Raw genomic sequence first — 19,959 nt, forward strand, 5'->3', positions numbered from 1 at the left:
ACTGAGCAACTGAATTGAACTGGGCAACTGGCACACAGAAGTGTTATAAATGTTTGTTAAATTGGCCTAACGGATGGAGTTGGTTATGGGGCAAGGCTTCATTAGAATCGGAAGGTTCAGGGGCTTCCCTGGCGGCCCAGTGGTTAGGACTCCACCCTTCCAATGCGTGGGGCACAGGTTCGACTCCTGGTCGGGGAATTTCAGGAAAATGAGGGCTCTCATTCCTTGCAGGGAACACTTCTACAAGTCAGGGGAATGCCATGTGTGCTCCCCAGGCATGGAAAAATGTCCTCTTTTTCCCCTCCATAAGGCAAAATATTTGACCCAATTCACTGTGCCCATTGGTTGGATCTTGTATTTATTAGATTATCTTTGTCCTCCTTCCTGATTAAATATGCATAAGTTATTGTTGCCTCTCTGTAAAGCTGGGGTTTTAGTAACTTAAAAAAATTTTTTTAAATGATAATTCAGTGTCCTCTTTTCCATCTCAAACAAGATGAATTTTATTAGTTCCTCTTACTTCTTCCATTCAAAAAGATACTATATTTATAAAATGGATCTACTCGTAGTTGATACTTGGCTAAGGTCTGGATCAAAAGGTCGAGTACAAAACTTCTTAGATATAAATGACATTTGGGGGACAATTAGGGAATATTTATATGCTCATATTTTTAAATTAATGTTAACTTTTAAGGGTGTGATTATATAGTTAAAAATAATGGGCTTCCCTGGTAGCTCTCAGCTGGTAAAGAATCCACCTGCAATGCAGAAGACCCTGGTTTGATTCGTGAGTTGGGACGATCTCCTGGAGAAGGGAACGGCTACCCACTCCAATGCTCTGGCCTGGAGAATTTCACGGACTGTATAGTCCATGCGGTCACCAAGAGTCAGACACGACTGATTGACTTTCACTTTCATGCGGTTAAATAAAAGGATATTCTTATTCTTTGGAGATGTGGGCTGAAACTATGCCACCTGCTTTCAACAATTCAGCAAAAAAATAAAATGTGTATGTGTGTAAATTATATTTTATGCACAGAACGAGAGCAAGAGAGTGAGTAAGCAAGAGAGCACAATTATTGCAGAATGCTAACAGCTGGAAGCTCTTTATTGTTAATAATTCTTTCAACTTTTCTGTAGGTTAAAGAGAAAAAGGCATATTAGTTTAGACATTAATATGAAAAATAAAACCCCTGAAATATGAAGCACATGGTAACTAGTTGTGAAGTCAAATCAAACAGATCTCAGCACTGATCCACAGCACAGGCCCTGAAATATTCACAGGACAGGTCCCAGACGGGCAGTCAAACCCCACCAGGTCTGGGTGCAGGGTTTCTGGTGTCCCTTAGCATCCATGCACCCAGATCTAACAGGGCAGGTGCTTCTGCGTTCTGTCTGCTGCCGTAGCCCCGGTGCCTGCTTGTTACAAATGACTATACAGCAAACCTGGAAACAAGCAAACTGCTCAGCTATAGGGGATAATGAAGCAAAACATGTCATATTCGTTTGAAATATTTTATGGCCAATAATTGTTGCATGAACAAATGTAGGTTTTTGCCTGCTCTCCATAATTCCCTTTATGTGCATCTGTTTCTCTCCAGTGTTCTCTCTAGACAGGCGAAGAGGTCACTCAGACCTCCGAAGAGGCCCAAGCTGGACTGCCTGGCCTAGGGCTCCCCAGGAGTCCCCAGGGGTCTGGTCCCTGGGTTCCCAGGGAGACCAGAGGCTCTGGGTAACCAGACTAGATTTGTTTATATAAACAGGGTTGGAGCAAGGCTATGAAGAATGAATAAAGGCTTGGCAGCCAAAACTGCAGATAGTTCTTTTAAAAAGTCATCTTAGAAAATAAGGCTGGTGGCATCTTAAACTGTGATACTCCTTCCCAACAAAGGGCCTGGGTTGCATTGAGAGGCTGCAGAAAAGACTGAGAGTCCTCTCTGGGTAGACACCCTGCCCCTTTCTGGTCCTTTCCTTCAGAATCAACACTGGCCAACACCAGGCTTCTCCTAGATAAAGGTTGTAAGTGCCTTGGAGACCCTGAGAAATGTGGAGGGGAAGAGGGAGACTTGACCTCTGTCCTTTCAAAAAATCCCCCAAAGATGAATAATGAAGAGAGAAATGCTTTATAGTATGAACATTTTATTTTGACTTCTTAAATACGTACATCTTTCGGTGCAGTTCATCAGAACAAAGCTTAGGAAAATAAATCCCCGCCTCCTTTAGCCCGGACTTACGCTGGGTACCCGGTCCTGTGGCCGCCGGGGGTGACCGGCCGGCGCAGGGGCTCCGGGCCACCCCACTGCACGCCAGCTGCCCCCCTCCGCCTTGCCTTCCCCGTGTTGGTCATGATCTGGAGGAAGCAAAGAGGAAACAGGGCTGGAGAGGTCATCTGGCTGAGAGCAGACCACACATTCTAACTCACTGTATTTAATACATTCATCTATAGGAATAAGAGACTTTGCAACAAGTGAGGAAGGGTCATGACACAGATTATTCAGATAAACAGAAAATTTCAGGAAAAATCCCTTTAGCTTGCATATTATACCACCTAGCAGTATAAATTAAAAAAAAAAAAATCAAACCATGGAAAAAGGGGAAGAAAAGAGTTCAATATAGTAACTTATCGCATCTCTGGAGTATACTGACTTTTGAAAGTGAGAAGGGAAAAAAAAAGATGGACAGATTTGGTTTCATAAAAAATTAACATTTCCATATATACAGTATTTGAATGATAAACCAAACTAACAGGTAAAACAATGAACTGGGAAGAAATATTTGCAGCACAGTTAACAGATTAAAGGTTAAGATTTTCATTAGATAAAGAATTCTTATAAATCAGTTAAATAAAACGCTGTGAAGATAATAGGGCAAAGATTTCAAATAGCCAAGTCACAAAATTAAAAGTATCACTAGGCAAGAGAAAAAAAAAAATCATCAACTTTACAAGTAACTAAAAACTACAACTTTACAAAAACCTGTATCATTCTTAAATTATTAAATGAGTGACAATTAAAGAAATGACCCCATCCGCTTCTGGCAACAGTTTAAGATGTCAGTGGCATGGAAATTAGAGACAGTGCTTTTGGAAAGTAATTTGGCATTTTATACCAAGAGTCATTGAAATGTTCATACCCTTGAGTGTTAAACCTTAGCGTCTTAGTTGCTCAGTCATGTCCAACTCTTTGTGACCTCACAGACTGTAGCCTGCCAGGATTCTCTCTCCATGGGATTCTCCAGGCAAGAATACTGGAGTGGGTTGCCATTCCCTTCTCCAGGGGATCTTCCGGACCCAGGGATAGAACCTGGGTCTCCTGCACTGCAGGCAGATTCTTTACCATCTGAGCCACCAAGAAAGCCCCTAGAGGAAGATTCCAAAATATGGAAGATGTTAAATAAAGCTGTTTGTTACAAAATCACTGTAGAGTAAAACTGGAACAATCTGTCTAGTAATAGGGGAACAATGAAGGAAAATGTGGCATATTCATTTGAAATATTATATGGCCATTTACAAGGATAAAGACTAGGTTATGAAGAAAAATGTTTATTTAAAACATTGTAAGTCAGGTTATAACATGGTACATAAATGATGCTACAAGTAAACAAAAAGACTGGAAGGAAAGGAACAATAATGCTTATAGTGGCCACAGAGGACAGTGAACCAATGATAATTTTTTTCTATTTTCTGTAACAGCTATGTTAATAATTAAGAAAATTTGTTTAAAAAAGAAATCACTTTTTTGGTGAAATCTGAATGAAGTCTGTGTATTGTGCCAACATTGACCCCCTATATGCTACAGTTACCATTGGGGATGCTGGGTGAAGGGTGTCTAGCACTTCTCTACTACTTTTTAAACTTCCTGCAAATCTATAATTATTTACAAATAAAATGTAAAAAAAAAAACCAAAAACAAAACCAGAAGGATTTCCCTGGTGGCCCAGTGGCTAAGACTCTGTGCTCCCAATGCAGGGAGTCTGGGTTCAATCTCCAGTCAGGGAACTAGATCCCACATGATGCAACTAGGAGTTCACATGCCACAACTTAAGATCCCATGTGCTACAACTAAGACCCAGCGCAAATAAATAATTATTTTTTAAAAATCAGAAAATATATGAATGGGAGTTACATCTTTGATTTCTTGATTTTTGCTTGAAAATTATTTGGGTTTATCTAGTATTTGAGGTTTAGTTCAGTTCAGTTCAGTCACTCAGTGGTGTCCAACTCTTTGCAACCGCATGGACTTCAGCATTCCAGGCCTCCCTGCCCATCACCAACTCCCAGAGTTTACTCAGACTCATGTCCATTGAGTCGGTGATGCCATCCAACCATCTCATCCTCTGTCATCCCCTTCTCCCGCCTTCAATCTTTCCCAGCATCAGGGTCTTTTCCAATGAGTCAGTTCTTTGCATGAGGTGGCCAAAGTATTGGAGTTTCAGCTTCAGCATCAGTCCTTCCAATGAACACCCAGGACTGATCTCCTTTAGGATGGGATGGTTGGATCTTTTTGCAGTCCAAGGGACTCTCAAGAGTCTTCTCCAACACCACAGTTCAAAAGCATCAATTCTTCGGCGCTCGGCTTTCTTTATATATGTTTTTAAAATTTGAGGTAGGAATAAGAAAAAAAGCCCAGTTTCCAGTGGGAGGGAATCACCAGGTCTCAGCTGTGCTGTGGGGACAGCCAGCAGCTGGAGGGGCGGGCAGGGCAGGGTGGTGAGGGGTGGGGGACGGGGAGGGGGAGAAAGGTGGGGGAGAGGAGATGGGAGGCCTCCACCCTTGTGGAGGAAACGATGGGCCATAAGCTTCCCAAGTAAGAACCAGCGCAGCTTCATCTCCCTTGTCCTGTGAAATACGCAAAAGGCTATCCTACCTGCCATCACTAACACTGCCCTCCTCTGTCCGCTGCTCCTCCCATTTCCCTTCTGACCTGCTGTTCTCGTCATCAGGGTAGGTTCCTTAAGTCCGAAATTCAGGGGTACCTTAGGATCCCCTGGGCCTTCTCTCTCCCCCTCCCTTATGCCAGTCGGACACCTGGGCCCTTCCACGGGAGCTAGGAGAGGAAGGCTCGGGCTTAAGTGCTGGGAGAGGGTGATGGCGAGCGTGTGTGTCACCCAGCCCACGCCTCCTCCCTGCTCCAGTCCTTCCCAGGTCACCCTTCCAACTGCTTCCTCAGGAGAGAGAACACAGCACGTAATCGTGTTTCAACCTTTGGAAACCCCCGCCCACCACACCATCTCCCTAAAACTTCACAGGCCTAAGAGATGACCTAAGGTGGGTGGTATTTGTCCTCTGCAGTGGATGAGGAAGGGGCTTCCCAGGTGGCACTACTGGTAAAGACCCCGCCTGCCAACGCAGGAGACCTAAGAGACGCAAGTTCCATCCCTATGTCGGGAAGATCCCCTGGAGGAGGGCATGGCAACCCACTCCAGTATTCTTGCCTGGAGAATCCCATGGACAGAAGAGCCTGGTGGGCTACAGCCCGGAGGGTCGAAAAGAGTCAGACACGACTGAAGTGACTTAGCACGCATGCACCCATGCACTGGATGAGGAAACTGGGTCAGCCTGGGGGCAGAATCACCCGGTGTGTCGTCACAAGGCCTGAGGAAGGGTCCCTGGTGAAGAGGGTTGGTATGAGGGCCCAGAATGACTGCCTTAGGTGCTGGGTATCTCAGAGGAGTCCAGAGGGCTTGTTTCCTGTTCACCTCACAACCCCCTGTGCTTGTGGGGAGCTCCAGGGTCTTCTCTGGGTGCCTCGGCTGCAAAGGAGCCTTTTGGGGATGGAAAGGTCTTAAAGCGTATCTGTCTACACTGAGTTCCACAGAAATGCTTCAGGGGGTGCTGGGAGAGAAGGGAAGGGGTTCCCAACAACCACCCTACCCATCACAGAACTCAGCATCCATCTGGGTTACACATGGAGATGCTGTCTGAAAAAATGTTCTGCTACAAAAAAAAAAAGAGCATATTTAACCACACACATACACACACACACACAAACCCCCAAATGCAGCATGTGATTTAGCTGAATGTAATTTGTTCTGTCAATCCTAAAGGAAATCAACTCTGAATATTCATTGGAAGGGCTGATGCTGAAGCTCCAATACTTTGGCCACCTGATGTGAAGAGCTGAGTCACTGGAAAAGACCCTCATGCTGGGAAAGATTGAAGGCAAAAAAGGGCAGCAGAGGATGAGATGGTTGGATGGTATTGCTGATTCAATGGACAGGAGTTTGAGCAAACTCCAGGAGATAGTGAAGGAGAGGGAAGCCTGGCATGCTGCAGTCCATGGGGCACAAAGAGTCGGACATGACTGAGTGACTGAATAACAACAACAATTTGTTCTGTAGCAAAAGATGGTCAACACATATCAATTTAGGTAAAAAAAATTTCCCAGTACTAGTTTTTGAGTATTGGTGAAATAACTTAAAGCAATTATGGCATGTTATAAACAGTATGCATTTTTGTAAGAAAATACAGGCACACAATACATCTGTCTATCTATACACACAGAGAAAGTCCTGGAAGCTGAAGGAGACACTGCTAGCTGTCCACTCAATACTCATTCTCTCTTTCTTGACCAACAGCCCTCTGATTTTGTTGGCCCAGAAATGTGTCTACTTAAAAACACCTTTCCAGACCCCCTTGCAGCTAGAGGCCATGGGAACCAGCTCTGACCAGTAAGCAGTAAATGGAGGTCTTCAGATGGAGCTTTGGAACCCTAGCAATGTGTTCAAACAGTCATATGTTTTTGTAAAATTTGCAAAAGCAGCAAGTTTTAATTGTAGTCACTTAAGAGTGCTGTTTCTTTCTACTCCAACTTCTGTTGTTATACCTCCCCACACGGTGTTAGAATGGCCAAAGACAATTTGGAACTTAGCTAAGGGGGCGCTGAACCCAGGTGACATACAATTTGGGTTTAATGAAAAATACCATTCTCAGTCGCTTCTGTGCATAGCCAAATGATGGTGAGCTGTCCTGGTGTAGAAGTGACTACAAGGAATTCCCCAGGTCATCAGAGTACTTATGAAGAGTCTGTGCGCAAGGAAACTTGAAATGTCCCTAGTCTTCCATTTTCAGAAGTTTGAGGAAGGTTTTCTCAAATTTAATAGAAATCCTAAAAATTTACACAGCATTACCAAAAACTAAATGTGAAGTTGAGAGAAAAATTTCTAATCTCTCAATAATAAATAAAATTTCTTTTCTTTCACTGTAGAAAATATTACAAACTTCTCACATATGTAGAAGCAATCAAAGAGCATAAAACAAAAAATATCCAGAAGGAAAACTATGAAGCATGTGTGGAGTCCTGCCCCAAGGCCACAGGTGCAAAATCTTGCACCAAGGCCTCAGAAGCAGAGCTCAGAACCCAGGTCCCCTCTGGCTGACTGAGCCCCTTTGTAACCATTGCCAAAAGCCCCAGTGATCATCACCATCAGGCTTCCTGACCCCAAATTAGGCAAAAATGCCCACCCCGGTAGTCACCCTACAGTGTCCTAACCAATCACCTAATGCCAACCTTCCAGCAGGAATTTTCTTTGTTTAGAGGCTATAAAAGGTGACTACTAACCCACGAAAACTGTCAACTCTCCCTGGTCTGTCAGGAGGTTGGTCCACTGCACTTGCAGTGCCCACATTATCTCTGCTCTTTGTTCTTAATAAAATTACTCCCTTCTGAAATGCTGTGTCTGGAAATTCTTTTCCAACCCATGTGGATTACCTCAACAGCGTGTGGCAAGCCACTAGTTAATAAAACATTATTTTTCTGTTGCTGGTACCTGTCATTTTTTTTTTCCCTTTACCTACTTAAAAAAGTGAACTACAGTTGATTTACAATGTTGTGTTAGTTTCAGGCGTACAGTAAAGTGATTCGGTTATACATATATCGATTCCTTTTTAGATTCTTTTCCTATAGGTTATTATTATAAGGTACTGAGTCTAGTTCCCCGTGCCATATGGTAGGTCCTTGTTGGTTATTGATTTGTCAGTTCTTAAAATTTGAATTTGCGATTTATTTCTCTCATGCTCATTCTGGATATTCACTTTAATACCTAAACTTTCTATTCTGTTGTTTTACAGAAGGCCTCCACAACCCTGTGACTAGGGGGCCCACAAAACCTGGATGCTCCCTTCTCCCTGACAGTCTGGGTGAAGGAAGGCGACAGATGAGCCTTGGGTCTGGTAAGGCTGGATTCCTGGCTCTTTGCAGTTGAGCTCAATTCCAACTGACAAAGGAAAGATAAGACACAGAGATAAATGGGAGCAGAACAGAGGGAGCGGTGGTTGTCGCTGGGCAGACAGAATTATTACGGTGGCTGTTTACGCTGTGTTTACTTTTGGCTTTTCAGTAATAAGTATGTACTTCATTTGTAATCAGAAAAAGGAATCCCAGAAACAAACTGAAAAAGAAAAAGGACTTGGAATCTTTGGGGGTTGGGGATCTTCCCCCTGCTCATTTGGTTGTGTTTTCATAGAACATGGATTTTAAGTTAGTTCCAACTGATTTTTCAACCATCAGGGTGGGACAGAGCATAAATAACGGTGGAAAAGTGAGTAGAAAGCCCCCCAGGGACTTCCCTGATGGTTCAGTGGCTAAGACTCGGCACTCCCAATGCAGGGGGCCTGGGTTCAATCTCTGGTCGGGGAATTAGATCCCACGTGCCGCAACTAAAGATCCTGCATACTGCAACTAACAGCTGGCACAGTCAAATAAATAAATACTAACAAGACAAAACAAAAAACCCAAAGTGAAGACAAATTTGAAAAAAAGAAAACTTGGAAACTACAGCCCTTCCCTTCCTGGTTTTGGTTTTGATTGAGTAAGACAGGGTCAGCTGCAGGCGCCCCAGCTTCTGTCCTGTCTCCGGGGGGCTGGGCCCTGCCCCTTGGCCAGCTGTACCCACTTCCCGTGTGGTGGCCCATTCACCTGGAGGTCTACACACATGGCAGTGTGTTTCAAGGCGCAGACTCTGGCTGCAGAAGCACTGAGGGGTATAGTAAAGATGCAGATTCCCAGGGCCAGGGCCACACACTCAGTCTCTCTGGGGGTGGGGCCAGGACTCCTGCTTTAGCCAGCTCTTTAAGAGAACTCTGGAAAACTAAATGAACTTGGGGGGATAACACAGTGTGGAAAGGGAGAAATTAGCATTGAACACAGGCATCCCCCCCGAAAACTGAGCCTATGCTTAAAAATCGTTGCTGTTGCTTCAATTTCAAGAAAAGCTATGACAAACCTAGTCAGCATATTAAAAAGCAGAGACTTCACTTTGCCAGCAAAGGTCTGTTCAGTCAAAGCTACAGTTTTTCTAGCAGTTATGTACAGATGTGAGAGTTGGACCATAAAGAAGGTTGAGTGCCAAAGAACTGATGCTTTCAAACTATGGTGCTTCTCTCAGAAGACTCTTGAGAGTCCCTTGAACTGCAAAGAGATCCAACCATTCCATCCTAAAGGAGATCAGTCTTGAATATTCATTGGAAGGACTGATGTTGAAGCTGAAGCTCCAATACTTTGGCCACCTGATGTGAAGAGCCAACTCATTGAAAAAGCCCCTGATGCTGGCAAAGATTGAGGGCAGGAGGAGAAGGGGATGACAGAGGATGAGATGGTTGGATGGCATCAACAACTCAATGAACATGAGTTTGAGAAAGCTCTGGGAGATGGGGAAGGACAGGGAAGCCTGGCGTGCTGCAGTCCATGGGGTCTCAAAGAGTCCGACGTTACTTAGTGACTGAATAACAACAGCGTTAGACCATAAAATAAGTTTGAATATTTTATACAGTCAGAGACTCAAAACTTTCAAACATAGTTCACTGGAAAATCAACAGCTCTCCCAGAAGACAGCACAGCTTAGCAGTAACAAGCAAGCAGGCTCAAATAACATTTGAGCATGTTCCTCAACCTTTCTCAACCTCAGCTTCCTCATTTATAACATGCAATGCGAGCAGAATTCACCCCAGGATTAAATAAATGCAATCAAACGTGTGAAGTAGTCAGCACAGGACTTGGCCCAGGACGCATGCCCAACTAATTTAAGACACGCCTATGACAAAGACAGAAATATAGATCAGTGGAACAGAATAGAAAGCCCAGAGATAAATCCACGAACCTATGGACACCTTATCTTTGACAAAGGAGGCAAGGATATACAATGGAAAAAAGACAACCTCTTTAACAAATGGTGCTGGGAAAACTGGTCAACCACTTGTAAAAGAATGAAACTAGAACACTTTCTAACACCATACACAAAAATAAACTCAAAATGGATTAAAGATCTAAATGTAAGACCAGAAACTATAAAACTCCTAGAGGAGAACATAGGCAAAACACTCTCCGACATAAATCACAGCAAGATCCTCTATGACCCACCTCCCAGAATATTGGAAATAAAAGCAAAACTAAACAAATGGGACCTAATGAAACTTAAAAGCTTTTGCACTACAAAGGAAACTATAAGTAAGGTGAAAAGACAACCCTCAGATTGGGAGAAAATAATAGCAAATGAAGCAACAGACAAAGGATTAATCTCAAAAATATACAAGCAACTCCTGCAGCTCAATTCCAGAAAAATAAATGACCCAATCAAAAAAATGGGCCAAAGAACTAAACAGACATTTCTCCAAAGAAGACATACAGATGGCTAACAAACACATGAAAAGATGCTCAACATCACTCATTATTAGAGAAATGCAAATCAAAACCACAATGAGGTACCATTACACGCCAGTCAGGATGGCTGCTATCCAAAAGTCTACAAGCAATGAATGCTGGAGAGGGTGTGGGGAAAAGGGAACCCTCTTACACTGTTGGTGGGAATGCAAACTAGTACAGCCGCTATGGAAAACAGTGTGGAGATTCCTTAAAAAACTGGAAATAGAACTGCCATATGACCCAGCAATCCCACTTCTGGGCATACACACTGAGGAAACCAGATCTGAAAGAGACACGTGTACCCCAATGTTCATCGCAGCACTGTTTATAATAGCCAGGACATGGAAACAACCTAGATGCCCATCAGCAGATGAATGGATAAGGAAGCTGTGGTACATATACACCATGGAATATTACTCAGCCATTAAAAAGAATTCATTTGAACCAGTCCTAATGAGATGGATGAAACTGGAGCCCATTATACAGAGTGAAGTAAGCCAGAAAGATAAAGAACATTACAGCATACTAACACATATATATGGAATTTACAAAGATGGTAACGATAACCCTATATGCAAAACAGAAAAAGAGACACAGAAATACAGAACAGACTTTTGAACTCTGTGGGAGAAGGTGAGGGTGGGATGTTTCAAAAGAACAGCATGTATACTATCTATGGTGAAACAGATCGCCAGCCCAGGTGGGATGCATGATACAAGTGCTCGGGCCTGGTGCACTGGGAAGACCCAGAGGAATGGGGTGGAGAGGGAGGTGGGAGGGGGGATCGGGATGGGGAACACGTGTAAATCCATGGCTGATTCATATCAATGTATGACAAAACCCACTGAAATGTTGTGAAGTAATTAGCCTCCAACTAATAAAAAAATTAAAAAAAAAAAAAAAAAAAGACACGCCTATGACTGTTGTTAAAAATAACTGAACAATAGATTTAAACTTCGAAATAAAAACAAAAAAACTGAGATTCTATGAAAAATACCTACAGCCTTTTAATCAAGGTATTAAAGATATTTAAAATCAGGGCACTCTTTTTAGGAAGAATTAAGTGGCATAGTATGGATGATTCTGAATTAAGAATTATTTATTAATTAAGAATTATTAATTATTTAATAATTATTAAGACTTATTTAAGACTTATTTGGCATAGTATGAATGATTTTTAAAAATTTAGACATAACCAAGCAAACGGAAGTCAACAATCTGCCCTGCTACTGAAGAAGAAACACAAAAGGGTGCTGTTCTTCACCAGAATTATGAGTAAAGGATACATTTGATGTGACCACTGCTATTCTCTGGGACTCTCTGAGCTCCCTGTGGTCACCAGTATTTTCATGGCCCCCCGGGCTCTGCAGTGCTCAGTGCTGTCTGCTTGTCCTTGAGGGGGTGCAAACAGGCAGCCAGTGTGGCCTTGCAGGGTTCAGGGGTGCCCAGCAGTGCTCAGAAGGGAAGGAGCCAGGAGTCCAGGAATCCTAGGAAAGGGCTCCCTTTCACTCTCAGAACACCCTGGGGGGCCACCCTCGCTGCACTCCATCCTTATCCCCAAACTAGCAGATTTTCAGTCACTGGTGTGTACAATAACCACTCCTGAGATTATGGTAAGGGGGTCTCGGGTGGGGCCTAGATTCTATGTGAACCCACATTCAATGGTCTGGGACTTTGAGAACCCTGGGCCAGCCGCACGGGAGGAGAACCATCAACGCCCTGATCACTCCTCCCTGTTATCTCCAGCCCTCATCAATAGCACAGATTTATCTGCTCTGTGTTCTCTTTTATAAACTTCTGGAAGATAACAGCCTGTGAGACTTTTCTAGGATTCTGTGGTATGTTCAGCAAATGACTTGGGTTCAATAAAATCTTTTTGAATACAGTTTTCAAAAAATCAACATATTTCTACTGATCTTGATAGATCTACAATCTCCCTAGTACATCAGAATGGGAGGTACAAGTTGTGATTTGGGGGCACATTCCCCAGGGAAATGCAACTCCTGTCTCTGGCAGGTTCCCTCCTTTGGCACAAGCAGTTGGCAGCCCCCATGTGAACAAGCATACAGCGCCCCTCCCCCCCCCCCCCCCCCAACCCTTCCTAGTGTGAACCACCAGAATCCAAGGGGGGCAGGTGAAGTGAGTTGCAGTTGCTGGCCAGCTGCCAATTTCAAATCAGGACTGTGTGTCTGGGACTTCTCTGGTGGTCCAATGGCTAAGATTCTGTGCTCCCAATGCATGGGGCCTGGGGTTTGATCCCTGGTCAGGGAACTAGATCCCACATGCCACAACTAAGAGTTTACATATCACAATTAAGGATCCCAGATCCCACATGCTGCAACTAAAACCCGGCACAGCCAAATAAAAAAAAAGAAAAAGACCAGGTGACTAACAGCAGCTAAGGAGATCTAAGGAACAAAGACAGCAAATAGGGAGTGTACTTATAACCTCAGCAATTACTGCTCGACAGTAAGTTTTCTATTAAGACTTTAAACTGCTTCTACAGGGGATCCTTTGGTGATCGGGCCCAGTGGGTGGCATGGTGGCCACCCACAGGTCTGTTCAGGTACTAACCCCAGGAACCTGTGCATGTGGCCTGGTTTGGATAAAGAGTCTTTGCAAATTTTAGTTAAGCTGTTGCTGTTGTTCAGTTGCTAAGTCGTGTCTGCCTCTCTGTGACCCCATGGGGTCTGTATCCTAGATTATCCTAAATCCAGAGACAAGTGTCATTATACGAGACAGAAGAGAACATAGGGACTTCCCTGGCGGTCCAGTGTTTATGACTTCGTGCTCCCAATACAGGGAGCCTGGGTTCGATCCCTGGTTAGGGAACTAGATCCTGAATACCACAACTAAAAAAAGAAGATTCCAAGTGTCACAACTAAGACCCAGCACAGGCAAATAAATAAAAAATTTTTTACCAAAAAAGATAAAGAACATAAAGAGAAGAGGAGAAGGTTATTGGAGATGGAGGCAGAGTATGGAGGTCCACAGCCACAAGTCAAGGAGGGCCTGCAGCCGTCAGAAGCTGCAAGAACCAGAAAGGTTGTGGGACAACTTGATTTTGGATTTCTGGCCTCCAGAACTGGGAGAGAACACATTTGTGTGATTTGAAGCCATCCAGTTTATTAGAAAACAAATACACTGGGGCTCCCCATCTCTGTACTGAGTTCTTTCTGTACCTCATTCTTTTTTCTTTTGTACCTCATTCTTAACACTCACGTTGCCACTGAAAAGAGACTGACACCGATGAGATAAACAAGCATGCATGTGACTTTTCTAAATATTTCCTTCCGGTAAAAAGAACAGTACCTATGCATTAAGGAGATTTAGAACTACAGACTGCGGTAAAGTGACATCATTTCCGGATGCCATTAAGTTGGGCCACTGGTTGATTTCAAAACTCTGTCCCTTTTGCGTCTTGCCAACCTGCATGATCCAGCTGGGAGTCACAGCATGTTTGGGGTCTTGTTTTTGTTGTTGCTGTTAAAAATCTTCAGTTAACAAGTTAACATCTTCAAGTTAACATCTCACCCATGGCATTTCATTGTGCAGAGGTGCTAAAAGCTATTAGGGGAGGGGCCATGGTGGGGTTTCTGTCTGAACATACCTGCTTGTGCGCTGGGAAGACCCAGCATCTGAGGGCTGTGTTCTCGACAGCTCCGCCACCACCCTCCAGAGAAGCCCCACCAGTGTGCCTTCTGCTTTTCTCACCATCTTGCTTTTCAACATGCACACCCTCTCCAATGCAGCTCTGTCCTTCCTGACAAAGCCAGTGTCCTCCCAGATGTCAGGGCTCAACGACTTCCATCAACAGTTCGGAACCCAGGTGCCTCACTCCCCGCCCTTCTCGAGCACCTCCCCGCTTGACCTCCTTCTGTGGTCAGTTAGGGTCCTTTGATCCCTGAGTCGTTCTGAGGGGCAGTGGTGCTTGTCCGTGACTGGGGGCCAGTGGTCACCCAGCCTCCTACGTCATCTCCCTTCTTTCATCCACTCTTGCCCCTCTACGTACTATTCTTCACAAAGCAGCCCGAGTGAAACAGAAGTTAATGTAGTAAAACATGAATCAAACTGAGTCACTCCCCTGCTCTGCGCCCTCCGACAACCTCCCAGCTCATGCAGGGTAAACTCCAAAACTCTCACCGACAACGCCCTCATGCCCAGCCCTTGGCTGTCCTCCAAACTCAAGTTCTGCCAGCATATACTGGCTCCAGCCGGGGGTCCCTGGAAATTCCATGAACAATGAGGTGACCAGGGAGACCAGTGCCCAGGGTGAGGTGATGAGGGCCTGGGTGGGGCAGCAAGGGGAAGCTTTCTGCTTCCGCCTGTCCCTGTGAAAGCTCATGCACCTGCACCCGCCATCTTTTTCCTTCCCAAGTCACTGTCTCTGCTTCAGTTGTTGAAAGCCTGGCTCCCAGCACCAACGCCGACCTGCCCAATCTGAGGAGACTTCAGGGTCCATGTAACTGAACCAGTCAACCACCAGCATCAGAATTTCAGGAGTCCCTTTTAAAGCCTTCATTCCCATGTGCTCAGCTGTCCGTCATGGGGCTTCAGTCTGAACTGGCCTCAATCTTTGCAACTGCTCCCCCTTTCAGATCTTAGCTTTGAGCACCCACTGCTCACTTGTGCACTCTTGGATCGAGGTTCCATCACACTGCCATCCTCTCCCAGCCAATCGGTAGCTCCCCCAATTCACACCTTCCCTGTGTGGTTGGTGGGTGTGACTAGAGGGTCCCACAGCAGCAGAGTCTTTGGGGAGCTCAGATCATGGCCCCTCACAAACCTGTGACTCCACAGGCCTCTCAAAGCTTCGAGTGACCACTTAACCCATCTAGAAAGATCTCTCCCTCCTGTTTTCCAGGGCACTGTTTTCTCCTGGTTCTCCTCAAGCCTCTCTGACTGTTCACTTTCTGTCCATCTCAGGGGTCACCCTTCTTCTTCCCCGACTCCTGACATGCTGGTGGGCCCTCTGTCCTCAGCCCCGTCCCCCTCCCTGTCCACCCTCTGCCTCAGTGGGTGACTTCATCTGGTCTGATGGTTTTGGCCATCCCTGTGTGCTGGTCCATCTAGTCAAGGCTATGGTTTTTCCAGTAGTCATGTATGGATGTGAGAGTTGGACTATAAAGAAAGCTGAGCGCTGAAGAATTGATGTATTTGAACTGTGGTGTTGGAGAAGACTCTTGAGAGTCCCTTGAACTGCAAGGAGATCAAATCAGTCAATCCTAAAGGAAATCAGTCTTGAATATTCATTGGAAGGACTGATGCTGAAGCTGAAACTCTAATACTTTGGCCACCTGATGTGAAGAACTGACTCCTTGGGAAATCCCCTGATGAAGGCAGGAGGAGAAGGGGACCATAGAGGATGAGATGGTTGGATAGCATCACTGACTAGACATGAATTTGAGCAAGCTTGGGGAGTTGATGATGGACAGGGAAGCCTGGCGTGCCGCAGTCCAAGGGGTCGACAAAGAGTCGGACATGACTGAGCGACTGAACTGAACTGAACTGTGTGCTGATGACTGACAAATGTGCAGCAGCCTTCCCTTCTCATAGATGAGGCACAAGAAACCCAAGAAGCTAGACGGGTAAATGATAACTCTTAAGGATGGGCATGGGGCTTCCCAGGTGGTGCTAGTAGTAAAGAAGCTGACTGCCAATGCAGGAGACACAGATTTGATCCCTGGGTTAGGAAGATCCCCTGAAGGAGAGCATGGCAGGAATGCTTGGAGAAACCCATGGACAGGTGGGCTACAGTTCATAGGGTTGCAAAGAGCTGGACACGACTGAAGCGACTTAGCATGCATGCACACACAAAGATGAGCATACCTTCAGACATTATGAAGGCTCTAGAGTGTGCCTTTTAGCTATACTCTAACCGCTTTCTGTTTGCCAGCGGGTCTGGTTAGGATAATAACTAGGGCCACTGTGCCCTCTGCCCCTGGAAGCAAGTTGGTCACGATGGAACGTCTCATAAACACAGTATCATAACAGATCAAGCCAAATCCTCGTGTGTTACTGTAAACGGTAAGTCCATCAATGGCCCATCTCTCCTTTCTATTATGGGGTCCCCACTCCCTTCACATGGTACTTACTCCCAAGTACTCCGTGGTCAGAAGCTTCTCTCCTGAGAGCTCTCCAAGCTGGGGCTGGATCAGTTCGTCCTTGTCCAGATCGGCTTCCATAGTGTCATGGTCCTCCTGTTTCAAAGGAGACATGAGAAGTGAGAGCTCTGACCCCGCTGGCAAGTCCTCAGAGGGTGGCTCCCTGAGTGGGCACCTGTCGTGAAATGGGAAGGCCTTGGGTTGGCATTTCAAGAGTCTCAAGGGCAGAACGCCCTCGGCTCATGACCTCCGTGAAGATGAAAAGGAATATGCCAACCCACCTCTTTAAGAAGTCTCGTGCCTAATGACCACTTCCATGACCACAGGTGGGAAACAGATTCAACAAGATGCTATTGAATGGTCTCTCCTAGTTACAGTTCTCAAAATGTTTTTCTCTGTGAGGTCAAGACCATGTGAACCAGCGAGCCTACAAATAACTATTAAGCCCCTCCATACGCACAGGCATTACAGGGGATACAAAACTGTATATTATAGGCTTGTTCTTCTCATGAAATTTACAGTCTGTAAGTGAAAAGACTCAATAAAAAGATAAGAACTGTTCTGCTTCCAAGGAGTGGACATCTTTTCCCTTGTTGCTCCCACTAAGCAAAACCAAAAATACTGGATGTTATGTACCAAATAAACCTAGGAGACCCTGAAAGGTGGAGAGGAGGAGGCAGACTGGCTGGCTGTTCTGGGACACAAGGAATGAAAGGTGGTGAGTCCCCGGGTTTACTTTTGGCCTTAGGGAGTCTAGACTTGGTAACGAAGAAGGCGGCAACCCAGAAATGAGAATGGGAAGACAAACGCTTGCCCTCTCTACCCAAAGAACCAGTAAAGGGGGGTGCCCAGTGTGCTGGGACTTTTAGACACTAAGCAGATACTGGAGCAAACACTGTCAAACGCCCCCCCCCCCCCCCGGCCCCTGGCCACCGCCCCAACCAACCCCCAAGCACACCGGCAAGGGAGCTGAGACTTCTGCCCTCGTCAGGCTGTGATGTCACTGGGAGGGGGGGTGGTGACATCAGAGGACAAGTAGGGAGGGGGAGTTTCAACCCTGCTGGTGGTAATGAGCCATCCCCACACCCCAGCACCAGGGAGAGAAGAGACCTGGTGGAGAGCCAGCGGTAACTCCGCCAACGGGGGATGGGGTCAGAGGAGCCCTGGTGAGACTCAGGATGTCCACCACTGCCTTGTTTCTCCATGCTCCTGCGGTGTCCGGGGGGAGGGGGCATGTGGGGAGCAGTAATGCGCCGTTCCTATGGCAGAAGCCTCCTAGGAATGGAGAACTCCCACCCCCGTTCTGCACTAACGAGGAGTCTCCTCCCCGCTTCCCCTCTACTGGGTCTCCACAGAGGCCAGGGGCAGAATCTGGACTTTTATGCACTTCTAACAGTAATGAAGAGGAGCCCCTGCTCCCCTGCCAGAGCAGCGTCAGAAGAAGCCAGATAAAACAGAAGATTCACATAAGACAAAAGTTTCATCACACGGTATCCAAAGTATTGGGGTTTAAATAAAAAAATCACTCATCATACCAGGCATCAGAGTGTTCTCAAACTGAATTAAGAGAAAAATGATAGACGCCAACATCAGGATACAGAGATGCTAAAATTATCTGAAAATATTTTAAAGGATCCGTCATAAAAATGCTTCAGTGAGCAATCACAAACACTTTTGAAACAAATGAAAGAAACAGTCTTGGGACTTCCCTGGTGGTCCAGTGGCCAACACTCCGAGCTCCCAGGGCACCTGGGTTTGAACTGAGTCCCACATGCTGCAGCTAAAAAGATCCTGAATGCTGCAATAAAGATCAAAGATCCCATGTGCTGCAACTAAGACTCGGTGAAGCCAAATAAATAAATAAAAGTAAATATTAAGACAACAACAAAAAGCCCCAGGAAGTCTCAAGAACATAGAAAAGGAAAAACAAAGTAAACCCAAAGCAAGCAAAATGAAGGCAACAACAGAGAGAAGAGCAGGAATCAATGAAAAGAAAAACAGAAAAACAAAAGAGAAAATTGGTGAAACTAAAAGCTGGCTCTGAAAAGATGAATATAATTGTCAAACCTCTAGTGAGACTGACAAAGGAAAGAGACATAAGTTACTGATATCAGGTATGAAATAGAAGCTATCACTGCAGACATCAAAAGGGGTGGGAGGGAGGTTCAAGAGAGGGGGGATATGTATATTTATGGCTGTTTCATATTGTTGTACGGCAGAAACCAATACAACCTTGTAAAGCAATTATCCTCCAATTAAAAATAAATTTTAAAAAGGGATAATAGGGACTACTATGAGCAACTGTACATAAATTTGACAATTTAGGTAAGAAACACAAATTATTACACTCTCATAACCTGAGTAATCCTATAACTATTAAGAAAATTGGGGAGGGGGGATCGGGATTGGGAATACATGTAAATCCATGGCTGATTCATATCAATGTATGACAAAACCCACTGGGAAAAAAAAAATAATAATAAAAAAAAAAAAAAGAAAATTGAATTCATAATTTTAGAATCTCCCCCAAAGAAATCTCCAGGCCCACATGGTTTCACTGGAGAATTCTATCAAACTTTTGAAAAAGAAAAGTAACATCACTTCATGGCAAATAGATGGAGAAACAAAGGAAACAGTGACAGATTTTATTTTTATTTTTTTATTTATTTTTATTTTTTAAAATTTACTTATTTTAATTGGAGGCTAATTACTTTACAATATTGTAGTGGTTTTTGCCATACATTGACATGAATCAGCCATGGGTGTACATGTGTTCCCCATCCTGAATCCCCCTCCCACCTCCCTCCCCATCCCTCAGGGTCATCCCAGTGCACTAGCCCTGAGCACTCTGAGCATCGAACCTGGGCTGGCGATCTATTTCACATATGATAATATACATGATTCAAAGCTATTCTCTCAAATCATCCTACCCTCGCCTTCTCCCACAGAGTCCAAAAGACTGTTCTTTACATCTGTGTCTCTTGCTGTCTCGCACATATGGTCATCATTACCATCTTTCTAAATCCCGTATATATGCATTAGTATACTGTATTGGTGTTTTTCTTTCTGACTTACTTCACTCTGTATAATAGGTTTCAGTTTCATTCACCTCATTAGAACTGATTCAAATGCATTCTTTTTAATGGCTGAGTAATATTCCATTGTGTATATGTACTACAGCTTTCTTATCCATTCGTCTGCCGACAGACATCTAGGTT

General features: G+C 44.7%; 1 protein-coding gene across 1 annotated transcript in view; it reads right to left on the minus strand.

Annotated features, from left to right (window-relative positions):
* The window catches only part of ARMC9 (armadillo repeat containing 9), a 172,496-nt gene that overhangs the window by 23,253 nt on the left and 129,284 nt on the right, over positions 1–19,959 (minus strand). The window contains exons 20-21 of the mRNA XM_061148523.1: positions 16,733–16,837; positions 2,235–2,350 (exon numbers count right to left, since the gene is read on the minus strand). Of these exons, the coding sequence (XP_061004506.1) occupies positions 2,235–2,350; positions 16,733–16,837 (221 nt within the window). The remainder of the gene's footprint in view (positions 1–2,234; positions 2,351–16,732; positions 16,838–19,959) is intronic.

Source organism: Dama dama, chromosome 8, assembly GCF_033118175.1.
Source record: "Dama dama isolate Ldn47 chromosome 8, ASM3311817v1, whole genome shotgun sequence".
NCBI classification, from domain to species: domain Eukaryota; kingdom Metazoa; phylum Chordata; class Mammalia; order Artiodactyla; family Cervidae; genus Dama; species Dama dama.